The sequence below is a fragment of the Hesperophylax consimilis genome, chromosome 22, assembly GCF_061612785.1.
Source record: "Hesperophylax consimilis isolate HC1 chromosome 22, BYU_Hcon_1.0, whole genome shotgun sequence".
NCBI lineage: Eukaryota > Metazoa > Arthropoda > Insecta > Trichoptera > Limnephilidae > Hesperophylax > Hesperophylax consimilis.
Genome location: NC_142857.1, coordinates 17,121,807 through 17,145,613, shown reverse-complemented (window position 1 = coordinate 17,145,613; position 23,807 = coordinate 17,121,807). Strand labels below are relative to the sequence as shown.

At 35.5% G+C, this 23,807-nt stretch overlaps 2 protein-coding genes across 2 annotated transcripts in view; one reads left to right on the top strand and one right to left on the bottom strand.

Annotated features, from left to right (window-relative positions):
* Positions 1–2,315: 2,315 nt before the first annotated feature.
* egl (Egl_like_exo domain-containing protein) lies at positions 2,316–6,696 on the bottom strand. The gene has a single exon (XM_089644928.1). The coding sequence runs from the start codon at positions 6,618–6,620 to the stop codon at positions 3,978–3,980; it is 2,643 nt and encodes an 880-aa protein (XP_089501054.1). The 5' UTR covers positions 6,621–6,696; the 3' UTR covers positions 2,316–3,977.
* A 926-nt stretch (positions 6,697–7,622) lies between these two features.
* LOC149413155 (uncharacterized) overlaps positions 7,623–23,807 on the top strand; it is a 32,592-nt gene continuing 16,407 nt past the window's right edge. The window contains exons 1-5 of the mRNA XM_089645415.1: positions 7,623–7,901; positions 14,986–15,048; positions 15,734–15,900; positions 20,288–20,408; positions 22,643–22,764. Coding sequence (XP_089501541.1) covers positions 7,731–7,901; positions 14,986–15,048; positions 15,734–15,900; positions 20,288–20,408; positions 22,643–22,764 — 644 coding nt within the window. The 5' untranslated portion in view covers positions 7,623–7,730. The remainder of the gene's footprint in view (positions 7,902–14,985; positions 15,049–15,733; positions 15,901–20,287; positions 20,409–22,642; positions 22,765–23,807) is intronic.

Genomic DNA, 23,807 nt, shown 5'->3' with positions numbered 1-23,807 from the left:
GTGAAGATTCCGTTGCATGTATTTTAAATTTAAATATGGGTTGGTGCAAGATTCTATTGCATGTATTTTAAATACGGGTTGGTGCAAGATTCTATTGCATGTATTTTAAATACGGGTTGGTGCAAGATTCTATTGCATGTATTTTAAATACGGGTTGGTGCAAGATTCTATTGCATGTATTTTAAATACGGGTTGGTGCAAGATTCTATTGCATGTATTTTAAATATGGCTTGGTGCATGATTCTATTGCGTGTATTTTTTAATTTAAATATGGGTTGGTGCAAGATTTTATTGCATGTATTTTTAAATTTAAATACAGGTTGGATGAAGATTCTATTAATTATATTACTTTGCTCTCTATCTATTGGCTTTCTATAAAAGTGATATGCTTCTGTTGTTAAATGCTTTACCATTCCAAAAAAGTTATTGTCTGAATTGAGCAAAGGTTGAAATATCTACTGCGAGTTGTCTTAAATAATATAAATTAAGATCAACTGGTTTTTATCTAGAATGTTTAGTTAAAGATCGTCAGTTAAGAACTTTTTCATTTCTTCTTCAAAGTTGTATTTTTATAGCCAGAATTAAAATCCATAGATAATCGTTTGAATTGATTGAAAATCTTTGATAGAATAATAAAATGAACTTTACTCTTCTTGAAAGAAAAAAACAACCGTTCAACTTCTGTCTAGTCACCCATCGGAAGGGTCAATGCACCATTGTTGGCTTGAGTCAAAAAAGAGCTTTTTTTATGGCGGCAAAGATTTGACACAAATGATTGTCACTGAGAAGGAAACTATTTAAACCAATAGATTGTCAATTTATACGAATTTTCAAACATGTCGTGCGTAACATGTTTATGACACAAAGAAAAAGTGTTTTGTTTAGGGCAATATTTCATTTGGTAAAATTTCGATCGCGCTGGCCTCGCTTATTATGAATATTTTTTAGATAAAACCTTTAGATTCACCTTAATTACTGTACGACACAACTTTTAACCTTCGGGGAGGTGGAAAATATTGCAATAAAAATTTCAATTACGTAAAACTAAAATTAGCTTTCGTTTTGTGAAACGAGACCGTCCATTTTCAAACTTTTATTTGTTTATTGTCAAATGTCATTTTGTTTTGTTGGTATTTCTGTTACTATAGGACAAAACGAACGGCTAGAAGTAGCTAGAGACAATCGCGCGGGCGTTTTTTTTTAATGTTAAAAATTCCGTCAAATTAGTATTTACCTAATATGCATGCATTATGTGCGTTGTGATTGAAATTTATTAGCTGGATTTTATTTTTTTACGTTCAAATTTTATTTAAGTAAACTATATCTGCGATGTTGAGCGGCTACGCTAAGTTTGTAATACAAAAGAAAGTGCCCCTTTTATAGCGCCTGCTCGCGTCAAGGCAAGAAAAACATCCCAGTTTTCAAGTAGTTTAGCGGCTACGCTAGGTTTGTGTAACATGGTTTGTGATTCAAAAGAAAGTGTCCCCTTAATACCGCCTGCTCGCGTCAGGGCAAGAAAAACATCCCAGTTTTCAATTAGTTTAGCGGCTACGCTAGGTTTGTTGTAGTTTTATATATATATATAGATATATATTTTATATAGATATAGATATATATATATATCTCAAAAACCATGTTACACAAACCTAGCGTAGCCGCTAAACTATTTTAAAACTGGGATGTTTTTCTTGCCTTGACGCGAGCAGGCGGTATAAAAGGGACACTTTCTTTTGAATCACAAACCATGTTACACAAACCTAGCGTAGCCGCTAAACTAATTGAAAACTGGGATGTTTTTCTTGCATTGACGCGAGCAGGCGGTATAAAGGGGCATTTTCTTTTTCATCATAAACCATGTTACAAAAACTTAGCGTAGCCGCTCAACATCGCAGAAATAGTTTACTTAAATAAAATTTGAACGTAAAAAAATAAAATCCAGCTAATAAAATTCAATCACAACGCACACAATGCATGCATATTAGGTAAATACTAATTTGACGGAACTTTTTAACATAAAAAAAAACGCCCGCGCGATTATGTTTCTAGCCACTTCTAGCCGTTCGTTTCGTCCCATAGTAACAGAAATACCAACAAAACAAAATGACGTTTGACAGTAAAGTTTGAAAATGGACGGTCTCGTTTCACAAAACGAAAGCTAATTTTAATTTTACGTAATTGAAATTTTTATTGCAATATTTTCCACCTCCCCTAAGGTTAAAAGTTGTGTCGTACAGTAATTAAGGTGAATCTAAAGGTTTTATCTAAAAAATATTCATAATAAGCGAGGCCAGCGCGATCGAAATTTTACCTTTCATTTAAAGCATTCATTAAAAAAAGACAAAAGTTTAAAAAGGGCAAGTTAATTAATTTATAAGCTCAGTGGTCATTTACTGCCCAGAAAGCGGTAGGTTTGTAATATTTTAGCAAATTAGGACATTTTTAAAACAGCATTAGGTTTGTAATGAGTTTTTAAGTGTCAATTATTATTATTGGTTTGCGGTTGTCTGCAAGTTTTTAAATAGTATAGTGAAGTTAATAGTTAAGTAAACAGAATAATATATACATATAAGCAATAAATAATGTATGTAGTTTGTAAACAGTTGATTGCATATGAACGGAATATGAAAACAGTTGTCAGAGCTTGACAGAGTTGTTGATTTGACTTGTTAACTTGAGAACAGTTGTCAGAGTTGTTAGAGCAGTTGGTCAGAGCTGTCGACCGGAAATCGAAGGGACACGGGTTCGAGTCCCGTTGGCGTCATGTATCTTTCATCAGGAGATTTTTCAATGTGGATGAGTGTTTCAGGCGAATAATTATTGCTTGTAAAATAGTTTATAAACAGTTGATTGCATATGAACGGAATATGTAAACAGTTGATTGCATATGAACAGTGTAGTTTATAAACAGTTGATTGCATATGAACGGTCTATATGTAGATAGTAAACTTATTATGTATTGTAGATATAAAACAGTAATTAAAGGTAAATATCAAAGAGGTTATCATAGTTAAACATTGTTTGATTGAAGTCTTAGAAGATATGATTGCAGATGTAAATATTTAACTATAGTTTTAAGACAAATGGTTATTTAATAAGTATTAAATTATTTCAAACTGAAGCAAAAGAGATTGCTGACTAGGATCTTAGTTCACGTGTGAAAGAAATGAGCAGAGATTCCAATCATTGTACGAGACAAACATTAATCTGCCTATAGCTACTCTACTTATAATAATAATGTATAAATATAGATTTATTAAAAAAAATATGCTAAAATTTCTCAAAAAAAAAAAAACATCTAAATTAATTTTAGTAGCAACGCAAAATTTTTAAGGCACAATGTTTACTTTCGTGAAATTAATTATAAAACTTATCGACTCTTTGAAATATTATATGTATTAAAAACAGGAGTCAACGACACTTTAATGATTATTCCCCTTGTTCAATAAAAGTCGGCTCCTAATTATGTAGTTAAACGTCCAACAATTACGGATGAACGAGTAATACTACAATAGCAGAAATATTTGTGCGGGCAAAGAATTTATCATTCTTTCCTGCGGGGAATGTTTTAAAATTCAATTGAAACTGTTACACCTACGTAATGCTTTGGCAGCAATTTATTAATTTATGCAAAATCGAGCATATAATATAACAGCCGCCTGTTTCAATATCGCGTTTCGTTTACCGTTCCCAGTGGAAAATATAATGCTCGTCTAAAGCTTAATAAGTAATATAAAAAGCAAAAAAAACAATAAAAATGTACAAAAGAAATGGCTGTTTACCAAAGTAAACAATGTAAATACTAGAAAGTAAAAAAATCTTATATGTATTACTTACTGAACATGATTATACCATCACCGTGATGAAAATTACGATTAAATTTTAACGTATGGAACAACACAGCTTCAACTCTCGTAGCTTCGACAGTTCAACATCCTTCGTAGAAATTTAATGGCACTTGTTGATAAAGGAATCATGTATTATGTTTTGATAGTTTGAACCGGCCGCGGTCGTTTTGCTGCAGGAGAAGCTTCGAGAATTCTCTCCGATGCCTTATCCTCCTCCCTGAAGTGTATCCTCGTGATGACTATGTCTCCCGTACTCAGCGTCTGGGATCCGTTATTCACTTTATCCATAGCGCTGACTTCGTCCTTGACGTAATTCTTATCATTGACGCACAGTTTCTCTCTTTCAGACGGAGAACTTTGGTGATTGGAATCGTTGTGGCATTTGCAGGAGCAGCATGAACTTGCTGACTCCTTCTTGCTCAACTTCTCCGACAGATTCGAAAGATCTTTGGCCTCTAAGAGTGGAAGAGTTTTCTCCATGGTTTGCGAGAAGCGCATGTCAAGTTCACCGCTCAGGGGTGCCACAGAAGAGAGTATCTCCTCGAGTCTGTTTATCTTGGCAACACGATCCATGGTAGAGTCGGAAAGGATTTCATCCATCAGCTGCATGGATTCTGTGAGACTCGGGGGTTGTGTGGACTGCGGGGAAGAGATGCTATCAGATTGAATAGAATCCAAGGAAGTCATTTCTTTACCATCAGTATCATCTTCTGAATCACTCAAGTCTTTGTCCTGTCCGCTAGATTCTAGTTTCTCCAACTTCTTGCAAATCTTTTGAGACACTTTCAATTTCTCCTTTTCTTCCTCGGTCAATTCGATATAACGCAACAGGCGAATCTCTCTGTTCGACAAAACCACATTTTTGCTGCACTGCGACAACTTTTGTCGAAGCTCGTAAACTTCCGTGTTGATTTTTCGCTGACGTTTTCTCATTCTCACTTCTGTGGGCTGAATGTGCATAAAAATCTGTTCACTGCAAACGTCTTCAAAGAGTTGTTGGAATTCAACAGCAATAGCGCCGGAGATATATCCAAATAGAGAAGGGTGAATCAGGGAGAGAACGTCGGAAGCGGAGTAGAGAAGCATCTCTTTAGTCAGCGGTCTCCTGGCCCAGTAACGCTGGTCCTTGCGATACATGTTCTTCAGTTGTTCCTTCATGGGGTTCGTGGGGGCATTGTACAACTCACAGAGCGCATTTAGCGACACATTCTTCACTTTGTAAATGGGGATAGCGTGCACCTGTTGCTGCAGAACTGCGTGGGCAGCCTGCGTATCAAACACTGCTTTTAGCATGATGCCATACTGATTATACAAGTTAACGGAGTCGTTGCGACAATCGTGAATCACTTTAAGAACGTCACTTTCCAACAAGTCTTTTAACCCGCCCTCAGTGACCATGTTGGGACACGAAATTAGGTCAAACACAAACGCTTCATTGTTGAGAGTTCCGATCTGGAACATGGTGATCTGTCCTTTGAGTCCGAGGTTGATGCCCTCACAATCAAAGGAAATAGCTGCCGGTTTTCCGCCGCGCACTTTAGGGCTCATGATTCTATCAACAATGGTGGCACACTCTTTCACGCTTGTGATGACCACGGTGCTTTGCAGTATCCTCTGTCTCCAGGCTTCGCTCAAGTAATGAGAGTTGAGCGAACTCCTGGGGGTGGTTGCAGCCGGTGTCTCTTCAGCAATTTTCTGAGTAGTGTTTATTTTGTCCCTCACCATGTTCTCTGCCAAGTTCTTGATCACGATAGAATTAATTCTTTGCTTCAAGGTTTGGTTCACGATGCTCATCTGAGTGCGGGGGGAGTCGGAGGGACTGAGGACTCGTCCGGCCGGAGTGCGACCTCCGTCTGAAGTGGTGGGGCTGTTGTCTGTCGAAGAGATTTCTATCGGAGAGCCGTGATTCAATGACATTGGAGGAGTCAGCGTCGGACTAACACAATTTTTCTGATCCTGCTCAGAGAGGTAGGCGTTGGTGAACCTCGGCCGGCTGATTAGAGTCACCAGGTTCGACTGTACATGAAAACTATCCGAAAACATCTTTAAAAATGTGGTAAGATCATCCGGTGTCTTAAACATTTCGAACCAATACTCCTGAGGAAACTGCGCGATCACAAGATGGAAGAGCTGATCCACCAATACAGGCCCCTTGGCTTCGATGCACTGAGCGAAGTAATCCAATAACTGTTGGGTTTGCTGTGCGTCGATATTGGCATCGGGAAGATTGTGGAACTGTTCCATGTTATGAGACTTTAAGTATTCATCTTGCTTATCGGACATAAGAACAACATTGTCTTCTATAACTGTAAAAGTGTCGGGATGTTTGAGTAGAAAGTCCTTGAACTCTTTCATTCTCTGCCCGGAGATGTGCCTCACTTGGGGAGATGCCTGACTCCTATGGCCCAGGAGACTCTTGATGGGCACTTCGGTACCCTCGCCGTACTGAACCATCTTCATCGCGAAATATTGTTTTGCTTCTTCGATGTAATCACTGTTGCCCGCCATTCCGAGGCCGGACCCAGTTCGCAGCTGAAATGTGTTCATGTCTACATAGTCCCCGTCTATACTGAATAACGAAGGGTACTGCCCCAGGAACTTCTTGAGGCCCGACTGCGAGCCGCCAGCTATTTGACGCATCTCTTTGGTGAAGCCCTTGGCACCGAACTGGCAGGAAAGGTCGTGTAACGTCCGAGGCTCTCCCTTGTCCAGGAGGCGTTCTATGAAGAATAAAAGGGTCAAGTTACGCGTCAGTTCATATTCCATCGACTCCATTTCTCTGCAGCTGGTGCCAATTCGATGTTACACCCCGACTTTCGATATTTGTCTCCTATGTGTCAAAGAATCCCATTGGGACATCTGACAGAATAATAGACAATGTACACATTCCATAAATAACTTTTGGTGACGCAACAAAATGTACCAAATAATTTGATGCTGGCGTAGGGTTCATTAGGAAAAATATCTCGCTGGTTTCAAGATCAATTCACGGAATTTTAATTATGAATAGGTGATCACGTTCTTTCAATATTCAACACTACTCAAATTCATTGAAAGATTGTTAGTGGAATTATGACATTCCTACCAAATTTCTCATGTCGCGGGGTATGAGAAAAGGAAGTATGGGACATAAGAAGCTGTTCAAATCTAGTTACAAATCGTAATGCAAAATGGAGGTTACAGTAATATCTTTCATGGGACTCTTATCTAAATAATCCAACTAAATATAGGGGTTCGAACTCGTGGGCAAAGAGCCTCTTTGTATCGCAAATACAACTCGTCAAATAAAATAAAAAATTTAAAAACATTTTCATTTTTTTCATGAATTTTGTCAGTTTTTATATGAATGCCGTGCAAATAAATATTCAGCCTTTTTGGTGATCTTACGACTACGTCACTCATTTTTTTGGGTAAAAATATTATAGTAAGAGCGGTACCTGACAGAAGATTTTAATATTCAAATAACTTGAAGCAAATAGAAGTCAATCATTAAGCCCGAAACTAGTCATTTTTTTAGGAGTATCACGAGATGATATGGGTTTATAAAATATTTATTTATTCACATTTTCGCGAATAATTTATTCAACCCTGTTATCGAGAATTCAATTCAACGTTACTACTTTTCCCACATTCAATATAAAATTAAAAAACTAAACCAAACAACCCCGGTTTCTAACAATTAAAAGTTCCTACTGCCAAATAATACAATGCGCCCACTGTCCATATAAATTTAAAGACGACAATAATTTTGAAATCAGTATGTGTCATTTGATACGGAAATAACCCCCATTGTTCATAAATGTCATACGCTGTGTTTTTAAAAATAGTGAAGATTCAGAGTCGAAGCTTCGATAACATGTGTGTGGGATTTATTTAACAAAAACAATGGGCAACCACCACGGCCATCCTTCCTCGAGTGACGAGAAGTCACAAGCAGGCTCCGGGACCACAACTCCCCGCGGGGGCTCCAGGAAAGGATTGTCAACTTCTTCGTCTGGCGTCGATATCCAAGAGAAGCCAGTTACGCAGCTGATGCCGCTTGACAAACTCGCAAAAGTTAGATTCCTCCTTCAGTTACAATGTCTAATGTATTCTTCCTCCATTGCGCAAGGTGACAAAACCTTGAAAGCCTTGAAGGCTGACATTTATCAATTCCTAACCTTACCTGCGGCACTTGAGTAGAGCGATAAGGGGCTACGTAACTCATTGTTTTATGATAAATTATTATTTTTATGGCTAAACCAATATCATTGTAAACTTGTGTCAAAAGATCTGTTTTCAATGGTTGAATGGTAATTGTTTTTCTTGTGAAGATAATGTTTATATTGGCCAACATGGGCTGAATTGTGTATTGGCAGCTGTATTCCTATTGAGGTGTTCATTAGCCACATAGGTGACAGAATTCCTGTCTTATTTAATTAATAATATTGGTTCTAACATATCTGAATTGAAATCAAAACAGAAAATTGCACATTGAATTTGTTTTTATGATTCAAATTCCAGAAAATTATTCTTAGCCTGTAACATCAACGATTAACACTAAAAAATTCAGTATAAATATTCGTAAATATTTTCCTAACTGCCTCACTTTAATAGGCACAGAATATGAAATTACACTTCGTTTCAACTTAATTACTACAAGAAACAATGATTTAATTCTGGATATATAGTAAAAGATGCATTCGAATTCCATTTTTATTCAATCAAAGTTCAAAATTTACATTATAAAACAATCCCTTTACCGCCATTTTGAACTTTTTTGTATTTAATTATTTTTACACTTGCGAAAGTTTCATTTCAATATAAATAAGCATTAATTTCTTAATTAACCCAAACTAAGAACCTAATATATTTATCTAATACAAGCATATTTGCTAAATAAATAGTTGTTTCTCATAGTAATTATTGAAACAAAGTGTAAATTCCATAATCTGTGCCTAAAAGTACGGCGGTTAAGGAAATAATTACCAGAATATTAAATTATACCGTAAGTTCCTACATTTTTACAAATAGATTTGGTAAATATTCGGAATCGCTGGCCACGACTAATACGAAATATTTTTTAATAAAACCTTTTGATTTACCTTAATTACAATAAAATGAAAATGACTGCATTTGGGAAATTTTTAATTTTAACATTTTATTTTTATTTACGTAAAATAAAAATTTGCTTTCGTTGTTTAGGATGACAACCAGAATAATTTATGTTGATGACATTTTCTTATGTTGGTATTCGTGAGATTTTTTAATTGCTAGAATTTTCACCATTTATTCTATGCAAATACTAGGTAGGTACTATTTTGGCCGAACTCGACAAATAAAATAAAGGTATTTAGGCATGTTTTATAAATTAAGAAATTTAAAAAAAGGTTATGTTAGGTTAAAAATTTACCAAATGCAGTCTGTTTCCTTTTATAGTAATTAAGGTAAATCAAAAGGTTTTATTTAAAAATGTTTCGTATTATCCATTTCCAGCGATCCCGAATAATTACCATAGATTTTTTCAAATCATTTGTGAATACCTAATTGGAATATTGTGATTTACACTTCAGTCACTTAACTCGTTTTTGGTGTAATATATTATTTATGAAATAAATGCAAATGATGGCACATATAAGACTCAATAATATAATGTACATTGCACAACGATGTATGAACTATTTGGCGTACAAGCTATGTTGTTTTAATTGAAATTAATTTATTAATAGCTGCAGAGTAATTCTTTTTTTAATTGCAGTTAAAAAACTTATGAAGATGGTTCTCATGTTTTTCTTGTGTACCTAACTCTCTTTTTTTTATTATTTCTTTCTATTATCTCGCAAGATTCTAAACTGGCCTGTCAGTGGAACTATAGCATGCCTAATTAGTGATATTTTGTGAGGCTAAGGAATCTAAGGTGAGGGGAACGAAAAGAGATTTGATGCCCAATCATAGAGTGGTAATTATACTCTTCAGCGGTCCGTAACTATTTTGGAGCTGCGACCCCAAAATCAAATAAGGTTTTTTGAGCTACCCCATAAATATAGTAAAAATTGGCAAATTTACAGGTGCACAAAGGTTGGTTCAGGTGGATGTCAAGGTAACAGCTGGTCCTAGCTGTTTATCATTCTTTTATTTACAATTTTTCTAAAATAATGGGACAGGGGACAAGAAAATACACATTTTAAACATTTTCGTAAGCATTGAATAAATTAAGCAATTAATTTAACATTTTGTTCAATAAATTAAATTAGGTACAAAATTAGTGTGAATCTTTTAAAATGGTTTTTTTCATGTGTATACAGCACAAAAGTCCCAACTGTCTGGAGCTAGTGAAACAATGGCATCCCCAATTGCGGTATATTGTGGGGCTGAAGGTAGTGGGGAGGGGAAGGAGATAAAGAAAATAAAGGTGGGGTGTTTCTGGCTATTCAGATCTGGTCACCAAACACAGCTAAAGCCATTTCAAGCAACGTTTCAATTCGGAATGGTGGTCTTACACCAGAACGATACTGAGAGTATCTTCCACTTTGAAATCTGCTGCAAGTACAGTGGACCCTCTCATAACGAGCTTAATTTGTTCCAGAATCTTACTTGTTATATGAAACACTCGTTAAGCAAAACAATTTTTCCCATATAAATCAATGTAAAATACTATAATGCATTCTATGTCAAAGAAATACTCTTTTTACTTATAAATTGTTAAGGTGCGTAACAATCTGGAATACAATTTCGATTATCAAAAACAATAAATCGAAATAACCAGTTTATTATTTATGAATTTATGACAAATAATTCGTTCTTTTTTTTTTTACTAGAAAGCTGTCTAGAGACATTTGTTTTTGCTGACGCATGAAAAATTTGGTGAAAATGTGACACGGCATTATCATCGAATAACTTTGTAGAGCTCATAGCCACCTAGTTATTAGGGTAATGCTTCTCAATGTACGATGCAACAGTTTCCTATTTCTCTTATATTATTCCAGAAGATTGTTGCTCTGCTACTTCCATTTCATTAATTTTTTAATAATATATAAAAATCCAATTTTCAAAAAAAAACAAGAAATCGTTTTGGACTAAACAACATAAATAATGGTGAGTTTTTCAAACTCAGTACTCTATCACACTCAAAAGTCACGAGCCGCCACTGCTTGTCGGTGAAAATAACTCCGAGTAGTACAAAATCTTGTTTACTTTTTTGACAACCCCATTATTATGACTGGGGTCGTGAGCCCGGGTTGCGGGCCACTGCTCTAAGTATCACCAGCAGCATTGATGAAAGACCACCGTTAGGATCCAAACGTTGCTGCGTTTGGTGACCAGATATGAAGAGCCGAGGACTTCCTAACCTTCCTCTTCTTCATTTCCTTCCACCCCCCGCTCCCTTTCAGCCTCACAATGTACCACTACTAATGCTATAGTACCACTGACTAGCTAGTTGGAATACTACTGTGCAGTATTCAGATAAAAAATAAATAAATCTAAAAAAATTTCAATCAACATTTCTATTCTAATGGTCTAGGTATGATATCTTCCGCTCTGGAACAAGGTACAAATATACTTTATTTTAAGTTAAGTGTGGGTCAAATCCCAGCACCGCAAAGAATGGGAGAGGGCACCTGGAATGAGACAACCCAAAGTACTCATAAAAGGACCAGACCCTACACGAACCAAGAAACTACTCGATATGGACAGAAACTCGCTGAGGGAACTGGTAGGACTACTAACAGGACACTGCCATCTTAGGAGACACATGCAGATATTGGGAGTGGAAAACACCAATAGATGCAGAAAATGTGAAGAGGATGAAGAGACTCCAATTCACCTATGGTGCCAATGTCCTGCCCTGGTGGGAACTAGGCTCAGATACCTGGGGAGACATACAGTAGAACCAGAAGACATAGCCACATACACAATAACAACCCTGGGGAACTTTATTAAAGGGACTGGGTTGTTGTTAAAGGAATGAGGTAAAATGGGAGACAGCACAATGGGCCTATGGCCTAAGTGCTCACGGGAACTACGTGTAAACCGTCTCCGCTTTAAACAAAAAAAAAAAAAAATGTATGAAACATCCCAAATAAATTAGCTTCCCAACCTTCCTCTTCACCATCTTCTTCCCTTCCCCATTCCCTTCAGCCACGACATGTCCCATTTGGGGACACCATAATCCCACTGCCTCCAAACAGTTGGGAGCAATTCGGATTCTCGAATGACTCTTTATTCTCTTGAAAAAAAATTTTTTTGCACAAGCTGGGATTTCTCATGAACTCCTGACCAGTCTGCTCTCTAATTAATTATCGGTGGCTAAATTCACTGTTACAAAAATGTTTTTTTTCTTCATAAATTAAGTTAGGTAATTGACCAGGGATTAAAATGTCAATAAAGATTGATGATAATAATGCCTGATTGATATATCGTTTTACAACAGACATACCTGTCAATATTGTTAGTATTTTTATCAATGTTTTCTGCATTCTTCAGAGTAACTTAAATATTTTTCTCATATTATTTCCTGTTATCAATAAATTGGAATAGCAATGCTCAACAAATATTTATAGTGGGATTTTTGTAGAACATCACCTCAAGGGCATTTGTTAGTTATAAATACCTCACGGTGCATGCCTCTTACACGGATTCCAAATACAATTGAAAATAAAACTGCTAGTTTTTACACGTTTGTCATTGCATTGTTAACCCAACCTACAGGTCATTTTTTAATCATGGCACTGATTGTATTTTGCGTTTGTATTCTCTACACCTCAAGTATCTATCAAAAATAATACGTAGTAATTGTACCTAGATTGAATGCAGTTGGCAATACTTTAGAAATAGTAGATGTGTTCAAGTGCATGGAATTTAGGTACAAGAAGGCTATAAACTATGAATGTGGTAAAACAATAGATGCTGGAATGTAGAAGCTGCATTCATACTTAAATGTTTAATAGGTACAAAAAGATACATATTTCAAATATAAATGAACGTGTTGAAATAAAAATTTGATATTTATAAACGCTTGGCCATGTTAATGCATTTTTCAGTGGGATTTTTCCTTTTCTTTGATAATTTTTAATCTTTTCTGAGAAGTATGCGCTTTTCACCAGACGGTTCATTTTTAAGGTTTAAATGCCCCACGTTCGCACTGTTATGTTAGAATGTCTTAACGACTACTAATGTCAGAAGCGCCCGCCGCAAGCAAACATTCATTCGAGGAACGATCGATCGAGATTTTAATGTATTATTATTGTAGCAGTCCGTGTATTCCTGGCCTAAGTCCTCAATCAGTGTTTGATTGTCTCTTCCGCAAGGAAGAGATCAATGTCACCTTCCATTGAAATACTGATAAAACAAGCACAGCATTCACACCTGTTTTTCAACGAGTGCAAGTGTCCATTAAGGCGTCAGCGGCCGAGAATTCAAATTTCGTGAAAAGACGGTCTCGCGATTGGCAGTTTTTTTAGAACGAGACAGAAATAATAATTTTTAAGACCATAAATAAATAGTCAAATTGAGGGTTTTTCGTCACAAAACGCGTGCTCGGATTTATTTATTAGTTATTTTATTTGAAATAAAAACAAAATTCTTATACATACTTTTGGTAGATAATTTATTGATTTGTTATACTTAACCCCTCCGACTTTTCGCGAACTTGAAGCTAAGATGTCTTTACCGAAATGTCAATTTCACGAAAACGTTGTGTTATTACCGCCTCACAATCAAAGCTCTATAAATGAAACATTACTGAACGGAGCCGAATAGTAAAAACTGTTTTAGAAAGGTTACAAAATAGGCTTTCAAATTGTTGTATCATAAATAAATATTAACATTTGTAAATATTTAAATTTAGAATGGAAACATGAAAAAATTGTAAAAATGACTCACCTGTAATGTTTTATGTAAAAACGATACTAAAATCACGGATAATGTAAAAAAAAAACACTTATTTCATCGTACAAATGTACAATAAACAATTCTGTCACTTCACTTTTTGACCATTTCATACAAAATATATTTTTAAAAAAATAATTAAACTTGCGAGGCGGGTCGGCACGTCAAACGGCTTTCTTGGCGTCGTTTTACGATTTGGCGGGTAAAATTTGCTTCCACTGAGTAGGTCTTTTTACGGGTTTCTATGGATAACTTTGAATAGAGATGTGAAGCTTCATTCAATACGAATATTCTACTTTTTGTTTTAGGGATGTCACTAGAAGAATAACGGAGTTATGACGATTTTTGTGGAAACACACGCGTTGACGTGTAAACACGCTTATTGTACTTGACTGCTATCGTTATTTTATCGTGTATATCTGCTTACGTTGCTGACCGGTTAATAATTATATAATTTGAAATATTTGAATACAAATTCACCTTTGAAAATGCAACAAATCTGTGCATCGACCAACGGTAACACTATATTATGATATTAAAATTACATTATTTTTCAAAATTTAATGTCTTGCTTTACTAGATAAAATAACGATCTTTCGAAATCAATTTGTGTTTTTTTGAAGAAAAGTGTCCATACGTCTAAAATTGGCCTAAAAAATTACAAATTTTAGGTAAAGTCTACCTATTTCGCCTTAAGATAGAGGAATCTATTAGATAGATTGCCTGTTTTCGCACAGTCTAGGGTTATTTTAATATATTTAGGGACTTCAGAGCAGAGGTGGCTACCAAACCCAACAGTAGGGCGTTGTGGAAAAGTACATATCAAATAGTGTATACGAGTAATTTGTCACTCTCTTGAAAAAAAAAATTTTTTTAACTTTTCACTTCACTTTTATCACGAGGTATTGTTTTTTTACCCCTGAAAGAGTTTTTTGTTTTTATAGCTAACTAATATCGTCAATATGTGGATATCTTAATATCTGCTAAACCCTTTATAAATATGATGTGGTGATAAAATAAATTAATATTATTTAGTATTCGAGGAAAGCATTTAATTTGTGCCTTGTCATAATTACAATTACAATATAAACATTTAAATTTGTTTGAAACTATTTCCTTTTTCAATATTCTCCCGATGGGGGCAGGTCACTTTTGAAACCCATAGATAAATAATTATTATAATAAAGTGGTTTCAAACATATTTTTTATTTATAAAATGCATTTTAAATTACATTTGTAAGAATGTAGAGATTAACAGTTATTTTCTTTATAGATTTTGGTTAAGAAAACACAGGATGAAGATGGACTCAACGGTATCACTGAGAAATGTTTCACGGTAAGAATTTCATTGATAGTTATACGTACTGCTCTGTTTCAACCATCAACACACTTTTTTCTTATTGAATGATTGAAAAATTAGGAACAAAAAAAAAATATATATTTATGTTACACCTTACAAGAGCGCCCCTGTCTGCACAGTGTAATGACCATAAACGTAAAAAGCCCTGGAGCCCACAGTGCGATTTTGTGAACATTTAAAGCCAAATTTTGGGAAATTTCCTGGCAGCCATCTTGTATGAGAAAGTTTTGAAATGATTTGTTTGCAAAGTTGTATAAAATTAACTATTTTATTCTTAACGCAATTATAATGACTTATGCATTTTGGTAGAGTTGCCGAATTCTGCCTCATTAACCAAAAAAATAACACTTGATTTCAACTTAATTACTACTGGAAACAACTATTTAAGCTGGGGCAGATGTAAAACAAGCAAAAAATAGGTTCTTAGATTCTTAGTTTGGGTTATTTAAATAATTTATACGCATTTCCTAACCTTCAAACTTAACTTTGATTGAGAAAAAATGGAACTTTAATACATCTTTTACCATCTCCCCCAACATAAATAGTTGTTTCTTGTAGTAATTAAGTTGAAACCAAGTGCTATTTATAGTTTTTTTTCATTATTAAGCGTGAAAATGTACCACGTGATGGGGTAGATTGACGAATTCCTCGTCTGTTTCAGTATCATCTGTTCCCCAAGTACCCGGAGCTCGGCGAGCGACTATTCCACTACCTGCTGATGCAGTCCAAGCCCAAACACCAGCACATCAGCGCCACCAACTTTAAGCAGCAGGCAGAGCGCTTCCTCGGCATACTGGATGACCGGGCCATACTAGAGGTCTATGTCAAGTGAGTTGCTACAATATGTTATATTATTAATATACCCGGAGCTTGACGAACATTGTGCTGAGGGTGGTCCACCACTATATCGCAAATAAAGTACTTAGCAATCCGCCGCTCAATTATCTGACAACTACCTCCATCATTTTTACTAGTTAAAAGCACAAAATCAAGCTCTAGGATGTGCCGGTATTTGTGTATCAAATTCAGTAGACTAGACTCGAGCACCAAGCTTTGTACACCGACACAACGGGTTGAGTTATCTTTCTCTATGGACGGGTTGTTTCTGTATATTTCATCATGGGCGGGTTGTTTTACAGTGCTCTGATAATAACAGCACTTAAATACGAACAAAGACTTACATACTTCAAATTAGAGAGTCTAGTTAAAAGACGAAACATAAATGACCACTTAATGCTTTACAAAATTGTGAATAATCAAGTAGATAGTAACATAGTCCATCAAATCAAGTTAAACACCAGGCCCAAATTCACTAGAAACCTTAACCCATTCATGACGAAGGTGCCATATGGACCTCGAAAAAGTGTTGGACCTCAATTAGTCACATCATGCCGATATATTAAAATGGCGATGCGAAATTCAGTTTTATGTAGTCTACAAGCATGTACGAACACGTTTGTCTTAGAGGCGCTCAGTTCGTTTGCATGTGCCGGCGTGGACAGACGTGTATAAACGGAGTTTGAAAAAAAGTGCAAATTTTTCAAAATGTCAAAGCGAGTGAAGTAAGTAATCCAATAAACTTATGTGTAGATTTGATTTTTTTTTTCCAAAACCGTTTATGATCCGTAAAGAATGAAATTTACTAACTATTTATAGACATATTGTTACAAAAATAATCCTTATTGTATCAAAGAGAGTACTTTGAATTGAAGGTTTTGATTTTTGGCTCCATATGGACCTTTCGGCAGATCTCACTATACATAAATTGTAATTTTTCGCAGATTTCATTGTTTTTTCGTGTTTTTTAGGGGTCTGACTGTTGAAGAAGTGATGTTACTGCTTGAAGAACAATCGGATACGAATTTGGAGGATGATGAGGTAGTGGATGTGGATGTGTATGTGGAGCCGCCAAATGAGAGTGATTTGTCCGGAGCAGATTCAGCTGATGAAGATGACGGTGGAATAATTGCCAATATTTCTCGAGCGCAATTGTTTTCTAATTGCCAAATCGTAAATCGCCGTCGACACAAAAAGGGACAAGATACGCCCGATTATGATTCAGATCAAGAGAACCCTAATCTAGAGCATTTCGGAGACGAGCGTTTGGATTCAACTTTCAGTGACTTCGACATAAATTTATTCGACGCTTCAGCATCACACGGTCAAGCGTCTGCAAGCACTTCTTTCGAGCCTCCTTTGAAACGATGCCGTGTTAGTACTGGAGACAGAGTGAATGATCCCGCTGAACCACCTTATCGCATTCCAAAACGTATGCCTGGTCCGAAAACTATGTTTCAATGGAAGTCTAACGATGTGACGCCAATTGTTTCTAGCATATTTCCCGAAGGAAATTATACCGACGTAGCTGCTTTATCACCGGTGGAATTATTTGAACTAAATTTTGACAACGAAATGTACGAATTCATCGTTACAGAATCCAACAAATATCAGACCAAGCAAGACCCTGAAAATAGTCATAAAGTATCACCTTTAACCGTCGGGGATATCAAAGCGTACATGGGTATACTTATAACATCGGGATTATGCCCGATTCCATCAACTCGATTGTACTGGAGCAGCTCTCGCCCTTTCTACAATAAGCAGATTGTGTCCACCATGTCTCGTGATAGATTTGAACAGATACACAAAATGATACACTTTGCTTCACCAAATCAGTTCAATAGTGCAGACCGTATGTGGAAGTTACGTCCATTTACAGATAGGCTTATTGAACGGTTTATGCGAAACTTCCACCCAGAAGAAAATTTAAGTTATGATGAATCGATGATTCCATACTATGGCCGCCATGGATGTAAGCAATACATAAAAGGCAAACCCATTCGATTCGGATATAAAGTGTGGAGCCTAAATACACCCTCCGGTTACTTGATCAATTTTGAGATCTACCAAGGCAGCAATCCCCGGATTCCAAAGGAGTATGGTGTTGTAGGCTTGAATGCTTCACCACTACTTATGTTGGTCGATCAATTGCCAGTGGAAAAGCGCGAATTGCCATATCACTTCTACTTTGATAATCTTTTTACGGGTATGCCATTGCTGTACTATTTGCATTTTTATGGATACAATGGCACAGGTACAATTCGAGACAATCGGATTCCCAGTTCATCTCCTATCCCCAAGAAGAAGGCAACAATGTCAAAATACAACAAAGGTGTGCTTTCTCGAGGACATACTGAAAGTGCGCAGACATCATTTGGCAAGACCCCCATCTACGTTACTCAATGGGTTGATAACGCTGTTTGTTCTGTAGCTTCAACAAAATACGGAAAGAATCCATTGGATCTAGCAAGCCGTTACTCACGGAAGGAGCAAAAAAAGATCAGTATACAGAGGCCATATGCAATTCATCAATATAACACGAATATGGGCGGAACTGACAGAATGGACCAAAACGTTGCATGTTATCGCATTACTTTTCGCCAACAGAAATGGTGGTGGTCCATTTTTACCTGGGCCATTGATGTAACCATTCAGAATTGCTGGCTTCTGAAGCGCAAAGCCACGGGCAATTTTAAATTGGGGCAGTTAGAATTCCGTGAAGAAATATCAAAGCATTACTGCGAGAAGTATTCTATCAAGAAATACTTCAAGGCACCCGACAAACTCACCAAAATAGGTCAAACGGCGATGCAGTATGATACCTCCGTCCCCCATTATCCTGGGCCAATACCGATAACTGAGACTAATAAGGGAGGAAAACTGTCTTGTGCATCTTGTAAAAGCAAGCAGCGCATCCGTTGCATCACATGTAAGGTCGGACTATGCGTGAAATGCTTTGAGGGCTATCACACTAAATAATGTTGTTGAAAATTACACTTTTTGAACAATAAAGATGAAAAAATGAAATTTCTGACTAGTTATTTGCCGAAAGATCCATATGGACCTCATCCTTCTCGAGGCTCCTGGGGGATGAGGAGACGATTTTTTCAAATTCCGAAAAAAACGTTCTTATTCTACTTTCAAAACCAACCACTCTGTGAATTTTCTGCGCGAAATTCGAAAAAAAAATAGTTCGTCATGAATGGGTTAACATATTTTGGACCGAAATTTTTGCCAATAACACTACATATTTTAATCCTAGTCTAGAATGTCTCGATCATACAACGATATTGCTAAAACACATGCTTGCATAGATATTTTCGTAAATAATATATGTAACTTGTTTCAGGAGATATCTCCACGATATCTGTACCTAAAATATAAAAAAAAATAAAAAATAAAAACAATTATTGTTTGTTGATTTTTGATGGTTTGACATTTTCTATTTTATGCCTAATACATATTTTCAAAATCATTATGTCTTGTAATTTTAAGCTTTGTATAAAAAAAATACTAATATTGTAGGGTTAATTATTGCTGTTTTAGGATATTTCGGTTAGTCCTCTGTGTATTCTAGAAAATGTCTCATGTGTTTCTGCATGTTTCATTCTGCCACGTCTTTTGTTTGAATAAGTTTAGAAAATGAAGTCTTCTCACAAGTGTAAACATTACATCACGTAATCGTAAACTTATCTTTAAACCAAACAATGGAAATTTTACGAAATATCAATAGCGGTGTTTGTTTGTTTTAAAGAAACCTATTTTAATTTTCAGCCTATATTGTATTTATGCACTATTTTATTTATTTTTTCATTTTTGGGAAATTGACAGTTTACATTTAATCAGTTTGTACACAAGTGTCATTTAGTAAAATAAAACCAATTATGGATTTCCTCCTTGTGACTTTAACTGAGACAGCATAATTTAAATTTCTGAGAAAGGAATATAATTAAAAAAATTATACAAAGCAAAAGATTATATAAAACGAAAAATTTACAAAACAATACATTTATAGACACGGAGAGAGGTTGTAGATATAAATGAAATCATAATAGAGATATAAACCGAGACATAAACATTATTCACAAACCTTCAGAAAAATATTCTTTTATGGACCTCTTGTATTTGGTAAGTTCGCAACTGAAAATATCAACCTTAGATAATACGCTGTTGTAATTATTGCATAGTCTGCTTTGATCAACCCTGAACAGGACACAAGAGCGTGTTGAACGCTAAATATAATCCACTGTTTTCACTAATTGGACACTTGCCCGGTTTTTTAGGTGGTGCATTAGGGAGGTAGTACTGTATGGAATATACCCCTACCTGATTTGAATCTACGAAGATATTGAATGACTAATCTTTGTGTTTCCAGGATGTTCTGCGAGGAGGAGCACGAGGGTATGATGGAGACGAAGGGAATGGAGACCATGCTGATGACCTGCTACAAGCTGTCCATGGACCACTACTCCGAAGGGCCGCAGATGTGTCTTAGTGTAAGTAAGGAACCCTGCTTCACTTTACCAAATTATAATTGGAGATCATTTTTTATAGATGAAAATACATTATGATGTTCCCCTAGGTGACCTGTTTTAAGGTGAACAAAAATACGTAATGTATTTTTCAAATGGAGGGATAACTTTATAATTTTTTCTAATCAATCTAAAATTTATTTCATTAATGTATTGCTTTTTTTTAAAAGAAAGGCTAAGGCCTGGTTGTTTCACAGAATTTTAACAATTAATCAAATTTATAAGCTAATATTCTGGTTCTGTGAAAGTCTTATTAAGTTCTGTGAAACAATCGCAATATATATTATCTATATATAAATAACAATGTAAATGTTCTTTTGTTCAAAATCTTAAATCTTCAAAAGTTCTTCACCAATTGCTTTGAAATTTGGCACAACGTCGCATTCGAATACGCACGTGTTTTTATATACCTATATTATATAGATGTCACCTGTGACAGGTAAAAAAAAAAAAAAAAAACATCGCCATCTGTTGGACGTAAAAGCAACAAGCGCTATTATTTATGCTCTATCTGCACAAACAGACAGACCACAGCATCACGTGGCGGGGTACAGCTAGTTAAATAATAATATAATAAGCACCTCGGTCTCTAGACCCTCTATAAAATTTTATATTATTGACAGGAAACTACTCATAAGTATTGGATTTGTGGTGAAAGTTTTAGATACATAATAATATTTAAAACAAAGGATGTTATGAATAAATATTTGTGTTGTAGAACTACATTTCAATTAGTGCTAGTGAGCAAAGTGCTAATTGATGTTTGCTTTCTTTTTTTCAACTTGCTTTGGCAATAAATACATCCGATGCAGCACTTTCTATAAGCAGCGTAATCATTCGCTTTCACCTCACCGAATTCCTTTTATTTAGTTACCCATCAATGTACTTTTGTTATCTTACTCGTCCTATGCCGCAATAACTGCTATATCTTATTCCACTGAAGAGGTAAACCGATAGAAATGTTTATGAATGAAATGATTTTTTTGTATTTCAGTGATAGTCTTTTTTTTCAAATTGGCTTTGTTGACAGTTCTAGGGTTTATGTATTATTTGTCTTATTTCCACTTTTAGAGTGTAGAGCTAGCAGCCAAAATCGCGTCGGTGATAAAGTAATTTTTGAGATTTCTCTACATGAGGGGAGTATAGCTACTACCCTGACTCTATCCTACTGATTTTCTTTTGGGTATGCTCAGAATGAACCATCGTAGACATTGCTATATATTTCTTACTGATTTGTGGATAGTTTGAAAACTCGGTTATCATGGAGAGGGTTCATTTCTATGTTCCCGACGGTTATCTCCGTCACCGACAGCATAGACTGTACTATCTTCTAGCCTCCCGTACTAACTTGCTAATGGTCGTGCCGATGGGTAGAGCAATCTTGCTGTTGGAACAGAATCAATTCGGATGTCGACATTTTTTCAATCAATGAAGCTGCCTTTAAAAGGCGAGCTTTGTTTTTACTAGTATAGTTGATATACCCACAGTCTATATTTATGTAATAATTCTTTACAAAAAACCATTTTTTTATTTTTTATTTTTTTATTAATAATTTTCTTTTGTTACATGCATAAAAATATAATTACATAAATCAAGTATTACAAAAACAAGTATTACATTATTAAAATTATTATAGTATTACAAAAAGCATTTCATTAACAGGTAAAGAAGGTACTATAAAAAATTTAAAAAAAAAGGTAGCTTTAAGATAAGAAAAATAAAATGATACAATTAAATAAAAAATATAATAGAATAGTATGCATATATACCAAAAAAATAATCCCACATAGGCATCACCAGTTCGTGGGTATACTTATTTTGTTTAGTGCAGTTTATAAAACAAATAATGATCATTAAAAAACAATTTTGTAATGTTTCTTAAATGAATAAATTGAATTGAATTGATCCATCTTGGTATGAGACTTGCTGCCAAGGTAGTAGAAATCGAGAAAGGTTGACGGCGGCCCTTGTTGGAGAGAAGCGTTCACCAGATAATAAGCCCATCATTATTATTTCATAAACATGTGTAGGGCGCAGCCAAGTGTATGTTTGTATCCAGGCCGCCGATCTTAGAATCGTAATTAAATTAAAATCTAAAGCGACTTACTTACCTACCTATACATTTTAATTTTTCCGCTCTTGCGCACAGGCGGCGATACCTAACGTGGTTTATTAGTAAGACTGTTTGTATCTTTCAGATCCACAAAACTCTGAAGACAGTGGTCCAGTCTTGCTTCCACACCAAGCAGGTGCTCAGCGCGGGCTACATATCCCGCTGGCTGGATGAAAACTGCCACAGACTTGTGTTGCCCATGCACAGGTTGGTATTTATTGTAATCTGTTGTTGAACCATTTACCCACATCGTGCGGCACTCTCTGACATTGGTGTTTTGCAAGTCAATAAAACTCACTATCACTTATACAAGTATTCACGTTGTTACTCAAATAGACAGTTTACATTCTACTACAATACACTAGTTTCTGTGAACAGTGAACTTCGTGCCCAAAATTTCTCTTATTATTAAATCAAAACCAAAAATTCCTCTGAAATCATAATATTTGGAAATATGTACTTAAATATCTACTCAATTATAAACCATATAATATTTTTTGGAACCTTTTTTTTGTATTTCAAATAAGGGTTTGCACAATTTGTCCAAAGAAACGTAACTATCTAAAATGACTTGTTTTTCCAACCTTTCTTCAGGCAGGTAGGTACCATAAATATTGAAAAAATGCATATAAGTAAGTTCAAATAAACCCGTAAGTCAAGTAAATATATAAAAAAAACACTTAACACCATAGACATATGAATTTTAGTAGACCTGCCCTAAGTGATTAAAAGCGTATTATTCCCCACTCCCCATACCGGTTCCATTGGAGCCGGCTGGGCTCGCGTATGGCTTCCCGTGAATCTTGAGAATGTGACGTCATCATTCTTGTTCGAACTAGCGTCGAGCTATGGTGGAGGCATTTTACGAAATAACACGGCAAAATGGTGGCTTAGCTATGAAAACTTGTAAAAATAGATGTGAAAAAGAGAATAAACCCAATTGTCGTATTACATTCCATATGTAAGCATTATTTTAAGCATAATTACATCGTATAATATGGATCAGTTTGTAGAAACATATACTATCACATCGAGATATATTTGTACGCATCGTTGGTTACTGGAAACTAAATTATGAACACTTATAAAAGTGTCTTAACTAAATACGTTAACAAAATATTCGACTCTGAAAATAGAAGAAATTTTTTTTTTGCCGAATTTGGACTTCGCAAATTTGTTCATAACGTGGCGAGTAATTTGCGCTCCCATGTAAAAATGTCTATTCATTCAAAAGCAGATTTTACTTTTAA